The sequence below is a fragment of the Spodoptera frugiperda genome, chromosome 10 (assembly GCF_023101765.2).
Source record: "Spodoptera frugiperda isolate SF20-4 chromosome 10, AGI-APGP_CSIRO_Sfru_2.0, whole genome shotgun sequence".
In the NCBI taxonomy this organism is placed as follows: domain Eukaryota; kingdom Metazoa; phylum Arthropoda; class Insecta; order Lepidoptera; family Noctuidae; genus Spodoptera; species Spodoptera frugiperda.
In genome coordinates, this window is record NC_064221.1 from 4,292,495 (window position 1) to 4,312,680 (window position 20,186).

The 20,186-nt window shown below is 39.3% G+C and overlaps 4 protein-coding genes across 7 annotated transcripts in view; all 4 read right to left on the reverse strand.

The window, feature by feature from the left end:
- The window catches only part of LOC118277290 (protein tyrosine phosphatase domain-containing protein 1), a 49,472-nt gene that overhangs the window by 12,646 nt on the left and 16,640 nt on the right, over positions 1-20,186 (reverse strand). The window lies entirely within an intron of this gene.
- LOC118277339 (retinol dehydrogenase 12) lies at positions 1,387-19,752 on the reverse strand. The gene is made up of 2 exons (XM_050696338.1): positions 19,586-19,752; positions 1,387-2,820 (listed from the first exon to the last, which is right to left on the reverse strand). The coding sequence occupies exons 1-2, from the start codon at positions 19,701-19,703 to the stop codon at positions 1,952-1,954; spliced, it is 987 nt and encodes a 328-aa protein (XP_050552295.1). The 5' UTR covers positions 19,704-19,752; the 3' UTR covers positions 1,387-1,951.
- Positions 7,033-16,504, reverse strand: LOC118277343 (retinol dehydrogenase 12-like). 2 transcript variants are annotated; one of them, XM_050696339.1, is made up of 2 exons: positions 15,598-16,502; positions 7,033-7,868 (listed from the first exon to the last, which is right to left on the reverse strand). In XM_050696339.1, the coding sequence occupies exons 1-2, from the start codon at positions 16,395-16,397 to the stop codon at positions 7,682-7,684; spliced, it is 987 nt and encodes a 328-aa protein (XP_050552296.1). In that variant the 5' UTR covers positions 16,398-16,502; the 3' UTR covers positions 7,033-7,681. The 2 variants fall into 2 exon arrangements, with proteins under 2 accessions (XP_050552296.1, XP_035451986.2); XM_035596093.2 differs by lacking the exon at positions 7,033-7,868 and having other exon boundaries at positions 14,871-16,504.
- Positions 11,586-12,821, reverse strand: LOC118277338 (retinol dehydrogenase 11). Its single transcript, XM_035596089.2, has one exon. The coding sequence runs from the start codon at positions 12,765-12,767 to the stop codon at positions 11,781-11,783; it is 987 nt and encodes a 328-aa protein (XP_035451982.2). The 5' UTR covers positions 12,768-12,821; the 3' UTR covers positions 11,586-11,780.

The following is a 20,186-nucleotide window of genomic DNA, read 5'->3' on the forward strand; positions in this document are numbered from 1 at the left end:
GGTCAGTCCTCTAGTGAAGCTATTTGCTCGTTCCAAAGTGTAGATTCCTATGGAGAAGAACGAGCAAGAAACTCCATAGGTTACCCTTTTTAATCAGATTTACAATCCAAGTCTTGGTTACATTGTTTCGATTACTTCAACTATGTGAGAACAATGTAAAACTAATATACAGTCAAAGCGACAGAAAAAGAAAATAACCTAGAGGACAATAAAAAATATGTTATGTGTAGGAGAAGTCCAGAACGCTAATATTTTTCAAAAATAATGCTAATAAAGTACATTAAATCAATAAATAAAACATTACACACACTACCATGCATAGTATCTGATCGTATTTCGATAGACATTACGATGATATTCTCACGTCTCATATGAATAGTTTTCCTGTTCATGATGCGCCGGAATATATTAATTTGAATTTTACAAAACTAATAGCAATTCGTTAAATAAAAATTATCCTTGAACGTATGTTAAGTGGTATTGTAAATTAAATCGTATATGGTCGAATTTTGACCACTAGGCGACCCCTAGTTATCATAATTACCTATTGATTTTATTTTGTTATGTGTTGTCCTAATTTTTTTAATTAGCTTATTTATTAGCTTCAGTGTAGACTATTGAATAGTTGAATAGTCGATATAAATAGGTTTAATATAATTTGTCAAACATTTCTCTAACATTGTTTTTTCTATTCACTCTGTAAGATGAAAGAACTAAGTGGCATCTTTAGCTAATCTATAGATGCCATCGGACCACCACAGATGGGGCCCAGTAGGGTTGACGCCTGATCCGGAGCTGCGGACTACCTAGCGGGTTTACAGGGGCTCGAAAAGCAGGAGAAGAAACGGGGTGGTGTTTAATCAGTAAGAGTCTGACACTCCCTCTCGCCTCGCCCATTGAAAGCCACGGAAGAAGTCATTAGAAAAAAAACTAATTTATAGATGGCACTTAGTTCATAGCCTAGGTCAGGTCTGCTAGGCCTCCCAATGGACTTATTTAAAGCTGAATTAAATCACTTCACAGCTTTGGGCCCCCGAATCTCTTCACAGATTTAGGCCCCTGACCAGGAATGCTACCAATGACTCCTCTGTATTAGTCCGTCCCTGTAAATGCTGCCGGTTGTCGTTGGTCATTTTAATGTGATCTGGATGTGATGTGTTTGTGAGATTTATGTTTGTAAACACATTCATGACATAGAACCAAATGTAAGTGTAGGTTAAAATATCCAATTTAAAAAAATATATATTTATTAAAATACAAATGTATGTATGATAACATCACCGGCGTCGCCGATCGATATGACCTTATCAGTCTTTAATTCTAAGAATTTCAACATTCATAATTCTTTATAAAGTATTTAAATCGCGGAAATCAAACACAAACAACTTATCTTTGGCACTTTAATTTTAACTCAAAAACCCTCAAACAAGATTTAAATATTAAAAACTTCTGTAGTAACGTTTTGCATTATTTCACAACAAAATACATTAAAAAATATCTAATCAATGGATTAGTGTTAATTAATTGTTGTTAAAATGCAATATTCTGATAACAATATTTTATATCTTGCAATGCGTTTTATTAATTAGGTACCAATGTGCTAAATTTTAAATACCTCTTGATTGTGATTGTGGATTAGGGAAGGTGGACTAATTCCCATCTTTTTACCCACGTGTAAACCCCATGAGACATGGGGTTTTTAGTCAGTAAATGTGACAGTCCCCTTCGTCATCCCTAGTAGAGGTGGTTTGATATAAATTTTCCATCTTAGGTCAAAAAATAATCTGGAATCAACTTGACACACCTTGATCCCGAGAATTTATAAGATAAACTTGTTTTTCACCAACAAGATATGTATTACAAATATAATACAAAGGAACATTACATACAAATTAGTTTCATCGATCTTTTGTTATCACCAGAAACTGGTTTGGTTTATATGATAGTCAATTTAACTGGTCACTTCTACACTCTTGTTCCAAACTCTTTCCACAAGATCTTCGTCATCAACCACTTGTTTGTACTTCGCTTCGCAGCATTCCGAGAAATACTTCCCTCGGACATTCTGCACCTCGTCAGCAACACACAGGTGGACCACTGTCTGCGCTCCTTCTTTAGGCGTCTTGAAGTTCAGTACATCACAAAGAAACATGAATATTTTTAGAAAAAAAGGAGGCAAGTAGTTAAATATATTCGTCCTGACCAAACCGGGATGTAAACAGTTCACCGATATATCTTCCGGCAGTTTCTTGGCTAACGCCTTGGCCCATAACATGTCACACAATTTGCTGTTGCTGTAGTTGTAAAACTTTGATTTTATGCTGTGTCCAACTATTTTGTCCAGTGTATCCACATTTATATTCCCGAAGAAGTGCAATATAGACGACACTATGACAATCCTGCTCGGTTTGCTCGCAATGAGCTTCTCTGTCAGCAGTTTTGTGAGCAGGAATGGTCCAAAGTAATTGACTTGCATCACAAAGTCGATTTCATCTTCGGTGTACTTCGGTGTAACGCCACCACAACCTGCGTTGTTTACCAAGATGTCGAGCCGGTCATATGTGTTATTGAAATCTGCAGCAAACTGTCTGATGCTGCTGAATCTCGATAGATCTAGGGGCATATACTCCACTTGCTTGTTCCCTGTCGTGGCCACGATGTCCTGTATCGCTTCTGCCGCCTTCTCTGCGCCGCGGCACGCGATGATTACTCTGGCTCCCCTGGCTGCGAGCTCCCTCGCAGTCTCCAGACCGATGCCCTGGTTCCCCCCGGTCACTAGGGCGATCTTCCCGTCGAGTCTTGCGTTGGACTTACACACACCTTTCACAGGTTCGAATCCAATCTTGTAGCAGAGGAGCCCCAATAATGTCAGCAGACATAATGCTATGTATAAGTAAAGTACAATCAGCAGTAAGTAATAAATAGCTGCGTGTATCATGTTGCCGCGTTGGAATGTGTGCGGCTACTAAGGCTGACGCGCTGCTGTGTAAGTTTAGATCGTTGATGCCAGGCTCTTAATCTTCTATTCTGTTGATTATAATATGCATGTCCTTGTTTTGATAAATAATAAGTCTCGTCACATACGTGCAGTTAAGCGTTATTATAATTTTACTACTTATATCCATACTATTTAATATGCATTGGGCTATTAAGCGAGGTAACTAATAAGCGATATTTCTATAATTAAAATGTTTTTACGTGGAACATTTTATGCACATTACTCTCCGAAAATTATGAAGTACCTACTTAGAATATTTGCGTGCGAATGAAATATTTCCAAATCCATAGGTACATATAATAAATCTGAAGAAGGGTCAATTCTGTATATTGAAAATATTGAAAAAATAAATAGCAGGGGGTGTTACTTGGGCTCGCTGTCATCGCAGCGGTAAGTCCCCTCTTTGAGGAGTGGCTAGAGAAGCGCCACGGCGTCCTTACCTACCGCCTGACGCAGGTGCTTACCGGACATGGGAGTTTCGGTAGGTTCCTGTTCCTTATTGGGCGGGAGGAAACGCCCGGGTGTCATCACTGCGAGGACCGCCCGGAGGACACGGTAGAACATACAGTGGCGGTGTGCCCTGCGTGGGCTGAGCACCGCCAAGTCCTCAGGGATGTGGTTGGCGACGGCAACCTCTCGCGCCCGGCACTGGTTCAGGCCATGGTGCGGAGCGAGAGGGACTGGGATGCCGTCTCCTCCTTCTGCGAAGCAGTCATGCTAGCTAAGGAGGAGGCGGGACGCGTGAGAGAACAAACCTCCTCACGCCCCAGCCGTCGCGAGAGACACTCCGGGCGTCGGGGATCGCGAGACGATCTCCGGCCACCGTAAGTACGGGCCTGCGGACGGCGATCAAGGGTAGCTCGCTGCCCGACCAGATCCAGACCCGTGCGTGCGGCGCGTCGCGTTCCGCGCGCGCCTCAAAGAGCCATCAGACCACCACAGATGGGGCCCAGTAGGGCTGATGCCTGATCCGGAGCTGCGGACTACCTAGCGGGTTTACCGGGGCTCCGGGTCGAAAAGCAGGAGAAGGAACGGGGTGGTTTTTAGTCAGTAAGAGTCTGACACTCCCTCTCACCTTGCCTAAGGCGGGAGAAGTCATTGGATGATTTTCCCCCCTCAAAAAAAGAAAGGGGGTGTTACTGGATCGATACCAACCCAAATATGTGATTAATTTTGTCTGCCTGTCTGTTTGTATGTTCAGCTGTAGCGCTAAAAGGATTTGGCTTGAACCGTTTAAGCAAGGTCAGACTCTAGGAGTTGCTGATCACAGATCATACCGCGAGTTGTTTTTCATACGGGCAACTTTACGTAGCTGTTTCCTGTGTGAGCAGTCCAAGAAATCTTCATGTTCACATTCCGGACGAGCTCACTAACGATGTTGTGTATGCTGAAGCTCTCAATTAACTTTCTGTCGCATTGTCACAATCACTTTTTTAATTTTGCTAACTTTTCGTCACTGTCAGTAATTTACTGCTACATGCTTCTTATCAAGGTCGGAATTACTATGAAAAAAATACTTACTACAGAACGCGAGCAGTAGCTCATTAGAGGGATCTCCTTAACTATTGTGGGCCTAGCCGTATTTGGGTCGAATGCATATTTATAAGATGTCATTGTCAGAGTTACTCAAAATGGAGAAATAAAACATTTACGCGAAGACCGACATCTGCGAGGACGGAGTCGCGGGTGGAAGCTACATTTTTCCAATTAGTAATTGTACATATATGTTAGAACAATGCAGAGACATGGCAACGCGCAACACAGATGCTAGAATTTATTACGTTTATGATGATGATGGCCCTTTGATCTAACATGGTCTCACATATACAATCTCAAAGAAAAAGAATGGCATTGAGCAACCTTCTGACTATATTTGAGTATTGTCTAGTCCAGTGGAACCGGACAAACATGCTGCCAAGCATTCTTATCCTCCAGATAATCTGTTAGTTTGTAATATGCCTGTTTCAATCCACGTTTAATATAAGTTTTAAATTTCCTTTCATTAAGGCAGTTGTCCCACCAACGGCGAGTGAACGACTAACTATCGGCTATTTTCTCGCTCAAGAAACGTACAATAGATATACTTTCCGTGTAAACAAAAGAGATGGATACAAATAGTTGATCGCTGACTGTTCACACTGCCGGCGAGTGCTCGCTTCACTAGTTTGTCGCTGAGCGACAAGAGCTATGAAAGATAACACTCGCTCGGCGACACTCGCCAAGCGATTAAAACTCACGCCGAGCTACACAAATATCAGAACTACACACTCGTTCGCCACGTCTCGCTTAACTCGTTTTTAGTTCTAGCTCTACTCGTTACTTGTTCATCGTTGCCGGTGGGACAACTGCCTTAGATCTAGTGTATACTGTAAGTGGTATTTTGTTATAACATTTAACACCTAACCCCATGAAGGATTTCCGTACCTTGGACAGTCGAAATTGCGGTATAGCAAACTTGTTTTTACTTCTAGTATTAAAATTATGTCTATCGCTTCTTTTTTCAAATGACTGTACATTTTTTCTCACATACATAATATTTTCCTATATAAATTTATAGGGCACCGTTGGATATTTATAGTTTTAAACAATTCCCTCAGAGATTCATGACGAGGCAAGTTATATATTGCTCGGATTGCCCGCTTTTGTAATATAAAAATTGATTCTATTTTTTTCCTTTTTTAGGGTTCCGTAGCCAAATGGCAAAAAACGGAACCCTTATAGATTCGTCATGTCTGTCTGTCCGTCCGTCCGTCCGTCCGTCCGTCCGTCCGTCCGTCCGTCCGTATGTCACAGCCGTTTATTTCCGAAACTGCTGGGCCTACATAGTTGAAACTTTGTAGGATGGTGTATTTCAATAACCGCTATTCGAATTTTGAATAAAAATGAAAAAAAAATTAATAAAGGGGGCAATCCATACATTTTTTTCACCTAACATATCCGTGATGGGTGTCTATGGATAGGTCTTTAAAAAATACATTAAGGATCCCAAAACCAAAACAAACGTCAAAATCAATCGTTTGAAAGTTAGACGCTTCCAAAGTGAAAAAATGAGTGTCCCCCCCCTCTAACTTTTAAAATAAGAGAGTGAGAAAACTGAAAAAAATTAATGCTGTAGATTTCAATAGAAACTAACAACGACAATTAGTTTGAACGAGATATCATTATTAGTTTTTAAGAAATAAAACATTTTCAAACACCGCTAATATAACTTTGTCGTTCATACAAACACTATGTAAAACCAAGTTATTTATCAACTTTTTTATTATGTCATCTACTTGCTGCTACGGAACCCTTCATGGGCGAGTCCGACTCGCACTTGGCCGGTTTTTTTATTTTATGTTAAATGGGCCGACGTTTGACCGCTATCTCGCCTGATGGTAAGTGATGATGCTACGATAGAGCACGTCTGCCCATAAGCAACCTATTCAACTGCGCTTTGAAGACACCCAACAGGAGTCTGTGGTATGGTTATACCTATCAGGAAACACAGACTCCTATATCCGCGGCTCGACCTCACAGCAAAATGGCGTACGACATAATGCTATGAAAATAACTAAAATAGACAAGCCTTTTTGTATTCACGTCCGTGGGCTGTCTAATCTGTCTAACCGCAGTTGAACTCATTCTCCCCGAAAGTGCCTCTATGTGAGAGTGCCCCATTGTATCCTATTGTCTACAGCAATACCTAAAAATCCAGTCTCGTTAATAAATTCCAACTTTAGGTCGTTCAAGCCAACGTCACAGTCATTAATTTCGCATGTTTAGCAAGCAAAATTGAATACATTTGTTTTTTTTTTTCATTTAGCGCTAAGTTATTAATAGCGAACCAGTTATGGATGTCGCGTCGATTTACTTTATTAATTAATGATAGATCTGCAAACAAAGATTTGAACAGATGGAGCGCAGTATTCCTAATCCCTAATGTTGGTTGGGTTGATCCAGAGTTCGTTGAACAAAACGAAACAGCTAACCTTGGTCTTGGGGGTGGAAAATTGTTACACGGACGTGGAGGTTGGGTTATAATGAACCAGATATAGAATTTGAATATTTATTAGACAATGTATATATTGTTTATTACCTAAATTTAATAAGGAAAAACAACGCAGAAAAAAAGAAACATACAATTATACAAAATAAAAACTATTTATTTAATGCACGTTTGATAAATATGGCATAAATACATAGTTACATTGCCATCATTACTGGTCTTACCTTTTCACCATTTAAACTTGCAACTCCCCAAAGTGGTAATTTATCTACTTGCCCGACATATTTTGCTGCATAAACGTTCCAAAGAACTCTTATTTGTATTGAAAATATGTGACAATATGCCTTACTATACTTTACTAAGGGTGGGAGCTAACGCTTGCGTTGTGTTTCGTTGTGTGAGTGAGATTACCGGAGGCCCAATTCCCTCTTCCCAGTCTTCCCAATCCCCGATTTCCCAACACCCCTTAAATTCCTAACCCCAAAATACCGGCAACGCACTTGTAACGCCTCTGGTGTTTCAAGTGTCCATGGGCGGCGGCTTACCATCAGGTGATACGTCTTACGTTTACCGGCGTGTTCCATAAAAAAACTACACACACACACAACGTCACGCCTTTATCCGCGAAGGGATAGGCAGAGGTGCACATTACGGCACGTAATGCCGCTATACAATGTAACTAATTTTGTTTTAATCTAACTAATCACTTCTACACTCTTGTTCCAAACTCTTTCCACAAAGTCTTCATCATCAGCCAATCTCGTGTGTTTTGCCTCGCGGCACTCCATGAAATACTTCCCTCTCACATGCTGCACCTCCTCAGAAAGACACAGATGTAGAACTGTCTGCGCTCCTTCTTTAGGCGTCTTACACTTCAGTAACCTACAAACGGTATAGATAGTTGCTTGGTGCAAACTGGGCAATTTTCCAAAAAAATTCGTCCTGACCAAACCGGGATGTAAACAGTTCACTGATATTCCTTCCGGCAGTTTCTTAGCTAACGCCTTGGTCCACAGCACGCCGCACAGTTTGCTGTTGCAGTAATCAAAAAACTGACTTACATAGGCTCGGTCGAATAGTTTGTCCAATGTATCGACATTTATTATCCCGACAAAATGCACGAACGACGATACTATGACAATTCTGCTTGGTTTACTAGCGATGAGCTTTCCTGTCAGCAGTTTTGTGAGCAGGAATGGTCCAAAATAATTGACTTGCATCACAAAATTTATTCCATCCTCAGTATATCTTGGTTTAACGCCACCACAACCTGCGTTGTTTACCAAGATGTCGAGCCGATCATAAGTCTGCAGCAAACTGTCTGATGCTGCTGAATCTCGATAGATCTAGGTGCATATACTCCACTTGCTTGTTCCCTGTCGTGGCCACGATGTCCTGTATCGCTTCTGCCGCCTTCTCTGCGCCGCGGCACGCGATGATTACTCTGGCTCCCCGGGCTGCGAGCTCCCTCGCAGTCTCCAGACCGATGCCCTGGTTCCCCCCGGTCACTAGGGCGATCTTCCCGTCGAGTCTTGCGTTGGACTTACACACTGCTTTCTCAGATTCGCACAATAACATGTAGAAGAAGACCCCTATTAACATCAACAGGAATAACGTGATGTATAAGCTAATCGCGATCACCACTGAGTAATAAATCACCACGAGTAACATGTTGCCGCATGTATGTAGTGAAACTAAGTACAAGTAGTCAAGGTGCAGAGATTCTGGTGCAGGGATGACCGAAATAGGGCATGTGTTTACACCGCGATGGCTTAGCATGAACTGTAAGCCTGCGCCAAATTTTTATCTTAATGTAACGAAAAAAAACTCTATATCCTCGCGAAACATGTGACGCAATCACTAGACGCTGCTATTTTTTATAAATTGTTCATAGATATGGAATAATTAGCGTTCGTACAACAGTATCTATGACAACTTTTGTAAAGAGATAATTTTGTGTGATAATTACTAGAATAGAAAGAAAGAAAACATATTTATTTAGCACCTACTACTACTACAAAACTACTACTTGTACAAGAACAAAACACAAGAAAAAGCAAATAAAAATATAACACAAAAACAAAAATAATATAAACATTAACACATTTTTTTTATAAAAATCAGCAAAACAAAAAATACTGCACAATATGAATAAAATAATATAAAAGAAAACCTATAAAAAATATTACGTACAAAACATATACAATGTGATAGGGTTGGTACTTCTAACCCGTTAAGGCTGAGTACTACATATAATTTTATCGACAAAAAAAATAATATGGGGGTTGAACCCCTAATTCTTTGTTTCTACTACATATTTTGTTGTTTCTACGACGCATACAACCTTTGATATCAAAAAAAGTAAAAAAAATATTAAAATAGCCATAACTTTTAGGGGGAGGGGATTCGACCCCTTCGACCCCCGACTTTTATCGATAAAATTAGATGTAGTACTCAGCCTTAACGGGTTAGAAGTCTGACCCCTATCACATTGTATATACAATCAACATATAAACACATAAAATAGTCTTTATTTACTTTATTGTACACCATTTTAGATTTTTTTTCAATCTTTGTGTGATACAAGATACTGGCCTAGATTTAGCCACTTTTATAATCACAACTGTATATACGGCAACCCTATCGATTCTCTCTTTCCAAAACCCGTTATGCAGTAATATTACAGGTGCTTTTTTACCAGACATGTGCTATGCTACGTTGCTATTTGGCTTTCACCAATTATATTCTTTGCAGATATCTTTCCATATATAAAAAAACATATCTTAGTTGACCGCGTTTCCATCAGTACTAAATGGTAAAAGGGGCTGCCAAAACCGAACGCTACTCGATAGTCGATAATAAAGTGCAACTTAATTTCGCGGTGTAAGAGTCAGATAAACGTATCTACTTGTGTTTTGGTTTAGAAGTGCGCGTTGACATTTAGGTCAGCTAAATAAATTTTCGGTGATCAACTATTATTTACATACAATAGTTTCCTACTGATGTTATACACTAATTAGTATTTCTTATAAATAATTGGTGCCTAAACTATAACATAATTAGGTATATTATGTTTGAACTGGCGCCTAGTTGCGGTAGTTTGTTTATCTTTCAAAATGTAACACGTGTATGTGTTTATGCGCGTCGGTTACTACCTCGCTTGCTGTTTCTAGAATTTCTTCAATGACTTCAGCACAGTTTCCACTCATATTCATTTTAGAAATACCTTTTGCATCTTATCGTCCGTTCTCTCAACAACCATGTTGCTTGACTTATATACCCTTCTTGATTTTAGTTAGACACTACATCATCTTTTAAACACAATTTTATTGTTTTCTTCTCCAATAAGTCAAAGTGACTGATGCATTTCCATCACAAGGAAAAGTTTTTTTTTAATTTTATTTAACTACATTTGTTCTCCATGGAGTCTTGGTCTGTGCCCTTGACATATTTTTTTTACGATAAATCTCATCTATATGGTATCTACGTTGCACACTACAATTAACCACATCTATTAAAGTAGTATGAAAAAAATAAAATAAAAATCCTATATTTCTATTTACTTACATTGCATACTTAATCATTATTGTCATCATCATCAGTCAAATGACGTCCGCTATTGAACAAAGGCATACTTAATACTAACATTTATTTCTTTAATCTAAATTGGTAGAAGTCGTCTATCATCTCTGCTCAGTTTTAGTAGAAACACCTACCTATTTCCACGGCTCTGGACTGTTGAATTCCGCGCAGGTCCGCTTCTGTTGAAACGCACCCTAACTTCCCATTTCTCATTTATTAAAGTCACAGATTGGATTAGGTTTGAAGACTCTTTATTGTACACCATTAAACACAAAGGGCAAACATTAGAAATAGATAGTACAATAGGCGGTCTTATCACTAACAAGCGATCTGCCACAGACAACCTTTGGATGGATAAACAGTAAGGGAGAACCCAAGTAAGAGGTTAGTCCGCGGTGTATCTACTGATGTTTATACCTACTTACAATAAATAAATAATTTATACATATACATATTAGCAAACCCGGCGAACTCCGTTTCAACACCAATGATATTCGTCTTGAATTTTACTTTGCTATAAACCTCACGGAGCCCGAAACCTTTCCAATTGCATTCTAAAGTTATAGCGTCAGGAACGAAAACTCGACTTATTTTTTATATTAAAGATGAAAGTACTATACATACAAATCATACTTCTCAAGTACCTCGCAAATTTCTTCATGTAGGAGCAAGAGAAAATAATTAAACAGTTATAATACCATTTAGTTAAATCTCTTGGTCTATCTCAATCGCCCGACCAGAACCAGCCGTGCCATAAACTACCACCCGTGCGAGCCTCAAAGAGACATCAGACCACAACAGCTGGAGCCCAGTAGGGCTCATGCCTGATCCAGAGCTACGGACTACCTAGCGGGTTAACCGAGGCTCCGGCTCGTAAAGCAGGAGTAGGAACAGGATGGTTTTTAGGCAGTAAGAGGCGAGAGAAGACACTGGATGATCTCAATGGTTAATATGGTCACTACCTAAACATCATGTGACTCCAATTTATATATTTTTTCTAAAGTAAAACTTAACAGATAGGTATAACATTTAATAACTTGTAAACTACATAGATCACAATATAGATGACTGCAACAACTTAGTTATTACGATCATGATTCAAAATCGTCCTTCACGATTATGGTAACATACTCGTATACATAAACTAGTTTCAATTATACGGACGACACGCATTTGGTGAAGGCCGGAAGACTGGTCTGGTATGGTATCCAGCTAGCTAGTAACTTCTACACTCTTGTTCCAAACTCTGTCCACAAGATCTTCGTCTTTAACTACTCTTTTGTACTTCGCTTCGCAACATTCCGAGAAATACTTCCCTCGGACATTCTGCACCTCGTCAGCAACACACAGGTGGACCACTGTCTGCGCTCCTTCTTTAGGCGTCTTGAAGTTCAGTACATCACAAATAAACATGAATACTTTTAGGAACCAGGGAGGCAGTGTGTTGAATATATTCGTCCTGACCAAACCGGGATGTAGAGAGTTCACCGATATATCTTCCGGCAGTTTTTTAGCTAACGCCTTGGCCCACAACACGCCACACAGTTTGCTGTTGCTGTAGTTGTAAAACATTGCTTTTAAGCTGTGTCCAACTATTTTGTCTAGTGTATCGATATTTATGTTGCCATAGAAGTGCAATATAGACGACACTATGACAATCCTGCTTGGTTTGCTTGCAATGAGCTTTTCTGTCAGCAGTTTCGTGAGCAAGAATGGTCCAAAATAATTGACTTGCATCACTAAATTGATTCCATCCTCAGTATATCTTGGTTTAACGCCACCACAACCTGCGTTGTTTACCAAGATGTCGAGCCGGTCATATGTGTTATTGAAATCTGCAGCAAACTGCCTGATGCTGCTGAATTTTGAGAGATTTAGGGGCATATACTCCACTTGCTTGTTCCCTGTCGTGGCCACGATGTCCTGTATCGCTTCTGCCGCCTTCTCTGCGCCGCGGCACGCGATGATTACTCTGGCTCCCCGGGCTGCGAGCTCCCTCGCAGTCTCCAGACCGATGCCCTGGTTCCCCCCGGTCACTAGGGCGATCTTCCCGTCGAGTCTTGCGTTGGACTTACACACACCTTTCACAGGTTCGAATCGAATCTTATAGTAGAGGAGCACCAATAATGTCAGCAGACATAATGCTATGTATAAGTAAAGTACGATCAGCAGTAAATAATAAATAGCTGCGAGTATCATGTTGCCGCGCTGGAAAGTGTGCGGCTACTGACGATCGACTGTGTAAGTTTAAGTTTTGATTCATCATATTTATGTGCTTTACTTTAAAGCAGCAAGGTTAGTGACATAATATATGCATAGTTAAAGTTTACAAATTTGTTTGAACTGTATTATTATTAGATCATTACCATTTCAATACTGACTGTTTTTTAGGGTTCCGTAGCCAAATGGCAAAAAACGGAACCCTTATAGATTCATCATGTCTGTCTGTCTGTCTGTCCGTCCGTCCGTATGTCACAGCCATTTATTTCCGAAACTGTTGGGCCTACATAGTTGAAACTTTGTATGATGATGTATATCGTTAACCGCTATTCGAATTTTGAATAAAAATGAATAAATTTAAAAATTAAAGGGGGGCACTCCATACATGGAACTGATTAAAAAAAAAATTTTTTCAGCTAACATATCCGTGATGGGTGTCTATGGATAGGTCTTTAAAAAATACATTAAGGTTCCTAAAACCACTTTTCGTAAAAATCAATCGTTGGAAAGTTAGACGCTTCCAAAGTGGAAAAATGAGTGTCCCCCCCTCTAACTTTTAAAATAAGAGAGTGAGAAAACTAAAAAAATATATATGCTGTAGATTTCAATAGAAACTAACAACGAAAATTGGTTTGAACAAGATATCATTATTAGTTTTTAAGAAATAAAACATTTTCAAAAACCGCAAATAGAACTTTGTCGTTCATGCAAACACTATGTAAAACCAAGTTATTTTACAACTTTTATATTATGTCATCTGCTTGCTGCTACGGAACCCTTCATGGGCGGGTACGACTCGCACTTGGCCGGTTTTAATTTTTTATTAGGTATAGGAGGCAAACGACTGTAAGTAATTAGAGCTATAAGAAGCAATACTCTTTTTCTAAAAATACGCGAACAGAGAAATATCTTTAGTCGTATAAGCTGCGGCTAAGAAGAGTCCAAAATGATGTGGTTTTTTATAAAATATGTCGAATAAATTACTTCCCTTTTGGCAAATTTTGGTCCGATAGGACCGATTTGGCAAATTTTGGTCTGGAATTATTTGTGGAAGTCCAGAAAAGGCTTAAAAGAAAAATTATGTTTGAGGCGGTACGAAATTTTCCGGGTCAGCTAGTTTTAATAAAGTTACAAGAAGATAAAATATTGACTAAAGAAGAAAAATCTGTCCCCTAAAGAAGAGTAGAGATTTTAGGTGGAGAGGCATTCCTATTGCATGTAAATGGAGATGAAAGTAAAGTACGGAGCTGTGAAAGACCTAAACGGGCTACCTACTTTTTGACTAACAAAAGTAGCCTAAGTTACTCTTTAGTACATCAGCTACTTGCCAATAAAAATCTCGTAAAAATCGGTCCTGCCGTTTCAGAGATTAGGCAGAACAAAGAGACAAAGAAAAACAAAATGTTTAAAAAAAATTATTTTGGCGTATGACGTATCGTATGTAGATATGTCATATGTATGTATAAAAACGGTTATTTCAATATTACAAGCAGACACTTTACTTATATTTATTAGTCTCGATGTATAGATGTGTAAAACCAGGGCGAGTCGCTAGTGTTTAAAATTAGTATTTTTAAAACGACACTTATTATTTATTCATGCACATCAAATTATTTTGTTTGATAAACTTCAATCGTTTATCTAAACTGCATTCAATGTAGATTTTTGGTATGTTATTTACATAATCCGGTACATATTTAGTAGGAAAAAATGCTGTTGATCAACTAGCAAGATTTCTTTAATTTGCACTAACCAAATAATTTATTTCAATATAAGACCAGGAAGACACTTTTGAACTTCAAAGCAAATATTAAAATACACAAATATTATTGTCAGTCCGTCGAATGAGTATCTCCAGTGAAGCCATTTGCTTGTCCCAAAGTGTGCGTCCAATGGAGAAGAACGAGCAAGAAACTCCATAGGTTACTCTTTTTCAATCAGATTCACAATACAATTCTTGGTTACATTGTTTCGTTTATTCAATTATGTGACAACAATGTAACACAAATATTCAGTTACAAAAATAGAAAAGAAATATTTATCGTGACGCATACCTTTAGTTAACAGAAAAATATTGTCAAATCAAATTGTAATAAAGTTTATTTTCGTCACGATGAATAAGAATCAATAAGTTCACGTCGGTAAACCGTTATTTTTAATTCATTTATCTTAAGTAAGTTTCTTTGGTCTATTGTTTGCTTTCCAAGAGACATCACATTGGAGTCGTTGGAGTCGTCCAACAAACTTTGTATCGCCCAGTGTGATGCCATTGTGATTATCATCTATAATAATAATCCTCTATGGTGTGATGTCAACAACTCGACAGTTGTCCCAACAATGTAGAAGTGAGAAAACAACTACTATGTAAGAAAAAACAAAAACAAACTATTTAATCCACATTTGATAAATGTGACGTAAATAGTTACATTGCCATCATTACTGCTTACTTTTACCTTTTTACTATTTAAACTTGACGTTTCATCGAATATGAACCGTTCGTTTTCACGTTTCCTGAACAAACAGACAGACAAAAAAAAAAATCGCATATATCGGTTTGGTATCGATCCAGTAACACCCCCTGCTATTTATTATGTATAAGTATATTATAGCCGGGTTTTTAATCTAACTAATCACTTCTACACTCTTGTTCCAAACTCTTTCCACGAAATTTTCATCATCAGCCAATCTCGTGTGTTTCGCCTCGCGGCACTCCATGAAATACTTCCCTCTCACATGCTGCACCTCCTCAGAAAGACACAAATGTAGAACTGTCTGCGCTCCTTCTTTAGGCGTCTTACACTTCAGCAACCAACAAACGGTATAGAAAACTGCAAGGTACAACATTGGCAATCTTCTAAATAAATTCGTCCTGACCAAGCCGGGATGTACACAGTTCACTGATATTCCTTCCGGCAGTTTCTTAGCTAACGCCTTGGTCCACAGCACGCCACACAGTTTGCTGTTGTTGTAATCGTAGAACAGACCTGCGTAGGCTCGGCCGAATAGTTTGTCCAGTGTATCAACATTTATTTTCCCGACAAAATGCAGGATCGACGACACTATGATAATCCTGCTTGGTTTACTCGCAATGAGCTTTCCTGTCAGCAGTTTTGTGAGCAGGAATGGTCCAAAGTAATTGACTTGCATCACTAAGTTGATTCCGTCCTCAGTATATCTTGGTTTAACTCCACTGCATCCGGCATTGTTTACCAAGATGTCGAGCCGGTCATATGTGTTATTGAAGTCTGCAGCAAACTGTCTGATGCTGCTGAATCTCGATAGATCTAGGGGCATATACTCCACTTGCTTGTTCCCTGTCGTGGCCACGATGTCCTGTATCGCTTCTGCCGCCTTCTCTGCGCCGCGGCACGCGATGATTACTCTGGCTCCCCGGGCTGCGAGCTCCCTCGCAGTCTCCAGACCGATGCCCTGGTTCCCCCCGGTCACTAGGGCGATCTTCCCATCGAGTCTTGCGTTGGACTTACACACTGCTTTCTCAGATTCGCACAATAACATGTAGAGGAAGACCCCTATTAACATCAACAGGAATAACGTGATGTATAAGCTAATCGCGATCACCACTGAGTAATAAATCACCACGAGTAACATGTTGCCGCATGTTGTAGTGAAACTTAGTATGATGCAAGAGAGAAGTTACGCGGTGACCAAAATACGGCATGTGTTTACACCGCGATGGCTTAGCATGAACTGTTAGCTTGCGCCAAATTTTTATCTTAATGTAACGAAAATAACTCTTTATCATCACGAAATATGTGACGCAATCGCTAGATGCTACTATTTTTTAGAGACTGTTCATAGATATGGAATAATGAGCGTTCGTACAACAGTATCTATGACAACTTTACTTAAAAATATAACTACTACTACAAAACTATTACTTAAACAAAACACAAAAAATAAACAAATTAAAAATTAAAAGAAAAATAATATAAACTTAAAAACAATTTTTAACGACTTTTTACCTTAATGCTTCTCTATTCACTGTGTTCGTAGTATTTGTAGATGGCATTAAAACATATTGGTTTTCAGGAGATCGTAAGAGAAAGTGCAACATATAATTGGCCATGAGAAAAGCACTGTTTTCTGAGATTGACTCTGGGATTTATTTAATGTAAGGGCAAACGATACCTTTTGTTTAGACGGGACCTGTAATCTTTTAAAGGAAATAGGCAAATCTGTCGGTATCATTGGGATCCGCGGAATGTGAGCGAGATGTCCAGCCGGGTCGGAGATGATGGTCGCTACAATCACATTGGCTCGCAATTCTTTTATCAAAAGTCTTGTCCCATTGCAGATATTAGGAGGCCTTAAATTTCTTAATAGCATAATGGGCGTACCTACTACATTTAATTTTAGTTCGTGGGGTGGCAAGCCGGCAGGATTGAGTGAGTTTAAAAATTCTTGTGGATAGTGTACTATATCTTCTGTGATACACACGGTGTCGATGGATTTAAAACATTTAAAATCACCGGGTGCACTTTCAATAATCATTTTGTTAATTTCATTTACTGTGTCGTTTCTCGGTGCCGCTATTGCTCTCGAACAGAGCCAATTGGAATTTCGTTCTGTTAGAATTTCGATGTCGGGATAGATAGTGTCTACCAGGATTTGTAGAGTAAAACTTTGTTCAGTAAATTTACTCGATTTCGCCGCGTCGCGTCCGCTGCGTAGAGAGCCGACCTGCTTCATAGATGACCCCTCCCCTGCGGTTTCGCCGTGCGAGTCGTGGGACACATATCGGCCGGCGGCCATCATTCATTTTAATACCAATTATTTAAATTCGTAATATCTTTTGAATAACATAATAACATAAAAAGTAGTTTATTTGGATAACTATGATTTTATTGTAACTTTCGTGAGACATACTAAATTAATTAGCAGTAGCAGTGCGACAATCGCCGCGTCGTGTGTCGCGTAATGCTGCTCATGAATATGAGCCTCTAGCATGGCTTGAAACTAGTCGAGTTCCTCGTCAAAACATTACGTGAGTAAGCCGATAACATAATAATTAATTTATTTGGATAACGATTAGTATCTGACGATAATATGATCAATAAACATAAGCTAATAATTTTAATTACTTTTATTCTATGGAAAAGTGGTTATAATGGCTAAAATATAAATGTTTGGTTTAAACTATCGCGAACTTTTTTGTAGGAATTATTGAGTTCTACAACTTTTCTATAGAAGTCAACCATACACCTCTAAATATTTATGCAGCGTTTTTTCGACGACTTACTCCACAATTTTCACTACGAAAAATCCTATCTATATTCCGGGATAAAATATAGCCTATACGGATTCGGAAGAATCCCTCTAAGTAATGGTAAAAGAATTTTTGAAATCGGTCCCGTAGTTTTTGAGCCTATTCAGTACAAACACAAACATACAAAAATACAATTTAATAATATTAGCAGCTGGAGCCCAGTAGGGCTCATGCCTGATCCAGAGCTGCGGACTACCTAGCGGGTTTACCGGGACTCCGGCTCGAAAAGCAGGAGTAGGAACAGGATGGTTTTTAGTCAGTAAGAGGCAAGAGAAGATACTGGATGATTTTCCCCCCTTCAACAAAGGCTATCTCAATGGTTAATATGGTCACTACCTACACATCATGTGACTCCAATTACTGTATTGTTTCTCGCTTTATTGTATCACTTGTATTTTTCTTGCAACTTTATAATTTTTTTCTAAAGTAAAACATAACAGATAGGTATAACATTTAATAACTTGTAAACTACATAGATCACATAGATGAATAACATAGATGGATAACTTAGTTATTATGATCATGATTCAAAATCGTCCTTCACAATTATGGTAACATACTCGTATACATAAACTAGTTTCAATTATACGGACGACACGCATTTGGTGAAGGCTGGAAGACTGGTCTGGTATGGTATCCAGCTAGCTAGTAACTTCTACACTCTTGTTCCAAACTCTTTCCACAAGATCTTCGTCATCAACCACTTGTTTGTACTTCGCTTCGCAGCATTCCGAGAAATACTTCCCTCGGACATTCTGCACCTCGTCAGCAACACACAGGTGGACCACTGTCTGCGCTCCTTCTTTAGGCGTCTTGAAGTTCAGTACATCACAAAGAAACATGAATACTTTTAGGAAAAAAGAAGGCAGTTTGTTGAATATATTCGTCCTGACCAAACCGGGATGTAGAGAGTTCACCGATATATCTTCCGGCAGTTTTTTAGCTAACGCCTTGGCCCACAACACGCCACACAGTTTGCTGTTGCTGTAGTTGTAAAACATTGCTTTTGAGCTGTGTCCAACTATTTTGTCCAGTGTATCGACATTTATGTTCCCGAAGAAGTGCAATATAGACGACACTATGACAATCCTGCTCGGTTTGCTCGCAATGAGCTTTTCTGTCAGCAGTTTTGTAAGCAGGAATGGTCCAAAATAATTGACTTGCATCAGTACGTCGATTCCATCTTCGGTGTACTTCGGTGTAACGCTACCACAACCTGCGTTGTTTACCAAGATGTCGAGCCGGTCATATGTGTTATTGAAGTCTGCAGCAAACTCTCTGATGCTACTGAATTTTGAGAGATTTAGGGGCATATACTCCACTTGCTTGTTCCCTGTCGTGGCCACGATGTCCTGTATCGCTTCTGCCGCCTTCTCTGCGCCGCGGCACGCGATGACTACTCTGGCTCCCCGGGCTGCGAGCTCCCTCGCAGTCTCCAGACCGATGCCCTGGTTCCCCCCGGTCACTAGGGCGATCTTCCCATCGAGTCTTGCGTTGGACTTACACACACCTTTCACGGGTTCGAATCCAATCTTGTAGCAGAGGAGTGCCAATAATGTCAGCAGACATAATGCTATGTATAAGTAAAGTACGATCAGCAGTAAATAATAAATAGCTGCGAGTATCATGTTGCCGCGCTGGAAAGTGTGCGGCTACTGACGATCGACCCATCGAAGTTTAGGTTTGATTCATATTCATGTGCACAAGGGCTAGTGACATATGCGAGGTTAAAGTTTATAAATTTGTATGTACTGTATTATTATTGGATCATTACCATTTCAATACTGGCTGTAATTTTTTTAATCAGTTCTACGTATGGAGTGCCCTTTTTTTTTAAATTGATTTTTATTCATAATTCGAATAGCGGTTACCAGAATACACCAACCTACAAAGTTTCAACTATGTAGGTAGGCCCAACAGTTTCGGAAATAAATGGCTGTGACATACGAACGCACAGACAGACATGACGAATCTATAAGGGGTCCGTTTTTTGCCATTTGGCTACGGAACCCTAAAAAGCAATACTCTTTTTATAAAAAGAAACGGGAACAGAGAAATATCTTTAGTCGTATAAGTTGCGGCTAAGAAGAATCTAAAATGATGTGTTTTTT

Excerpts from the sequence above, each read along its gene's own strand:
- LOC118277338 (XM_035596089.2), bottom strand. The coding sequence starts at position 12,767 with ATGATACTCGCAGCTATTTATTATTTACTGCTGATCGTACTTTACTTA.
- LOC118277343 (XM_050696339.1), bottom strand. The coding sequence starts at position 16,397 with ATGTTACTCGTGGTGATTTATTACTCAGTGGTGATCGCGATTAGCTTA. Across the intron at positions 7,869-15,597 it reads GTTTTCTATACCGTTTGTTG|GTTACTGAAGTGTAAGACGC; the intron begins GTTGCTGAAGTG and ends TACCGTTTGTAG.
- LOC118277339 (XM_050696338.1), bottom strand. The coding sequence starts at position 19,703 with ATGATACTCGCAGCTATTTATTATTTACTGCTGATCGTACTTTACTTA. Across the intron at positions 2,821-19,585 it reads TGGATTCGAACCCGTGAAAG|GTGTGTGTAAGTCCAACGCA; the intron begins GTGTGTGTAAGT and ends AACCTGTGAAAG.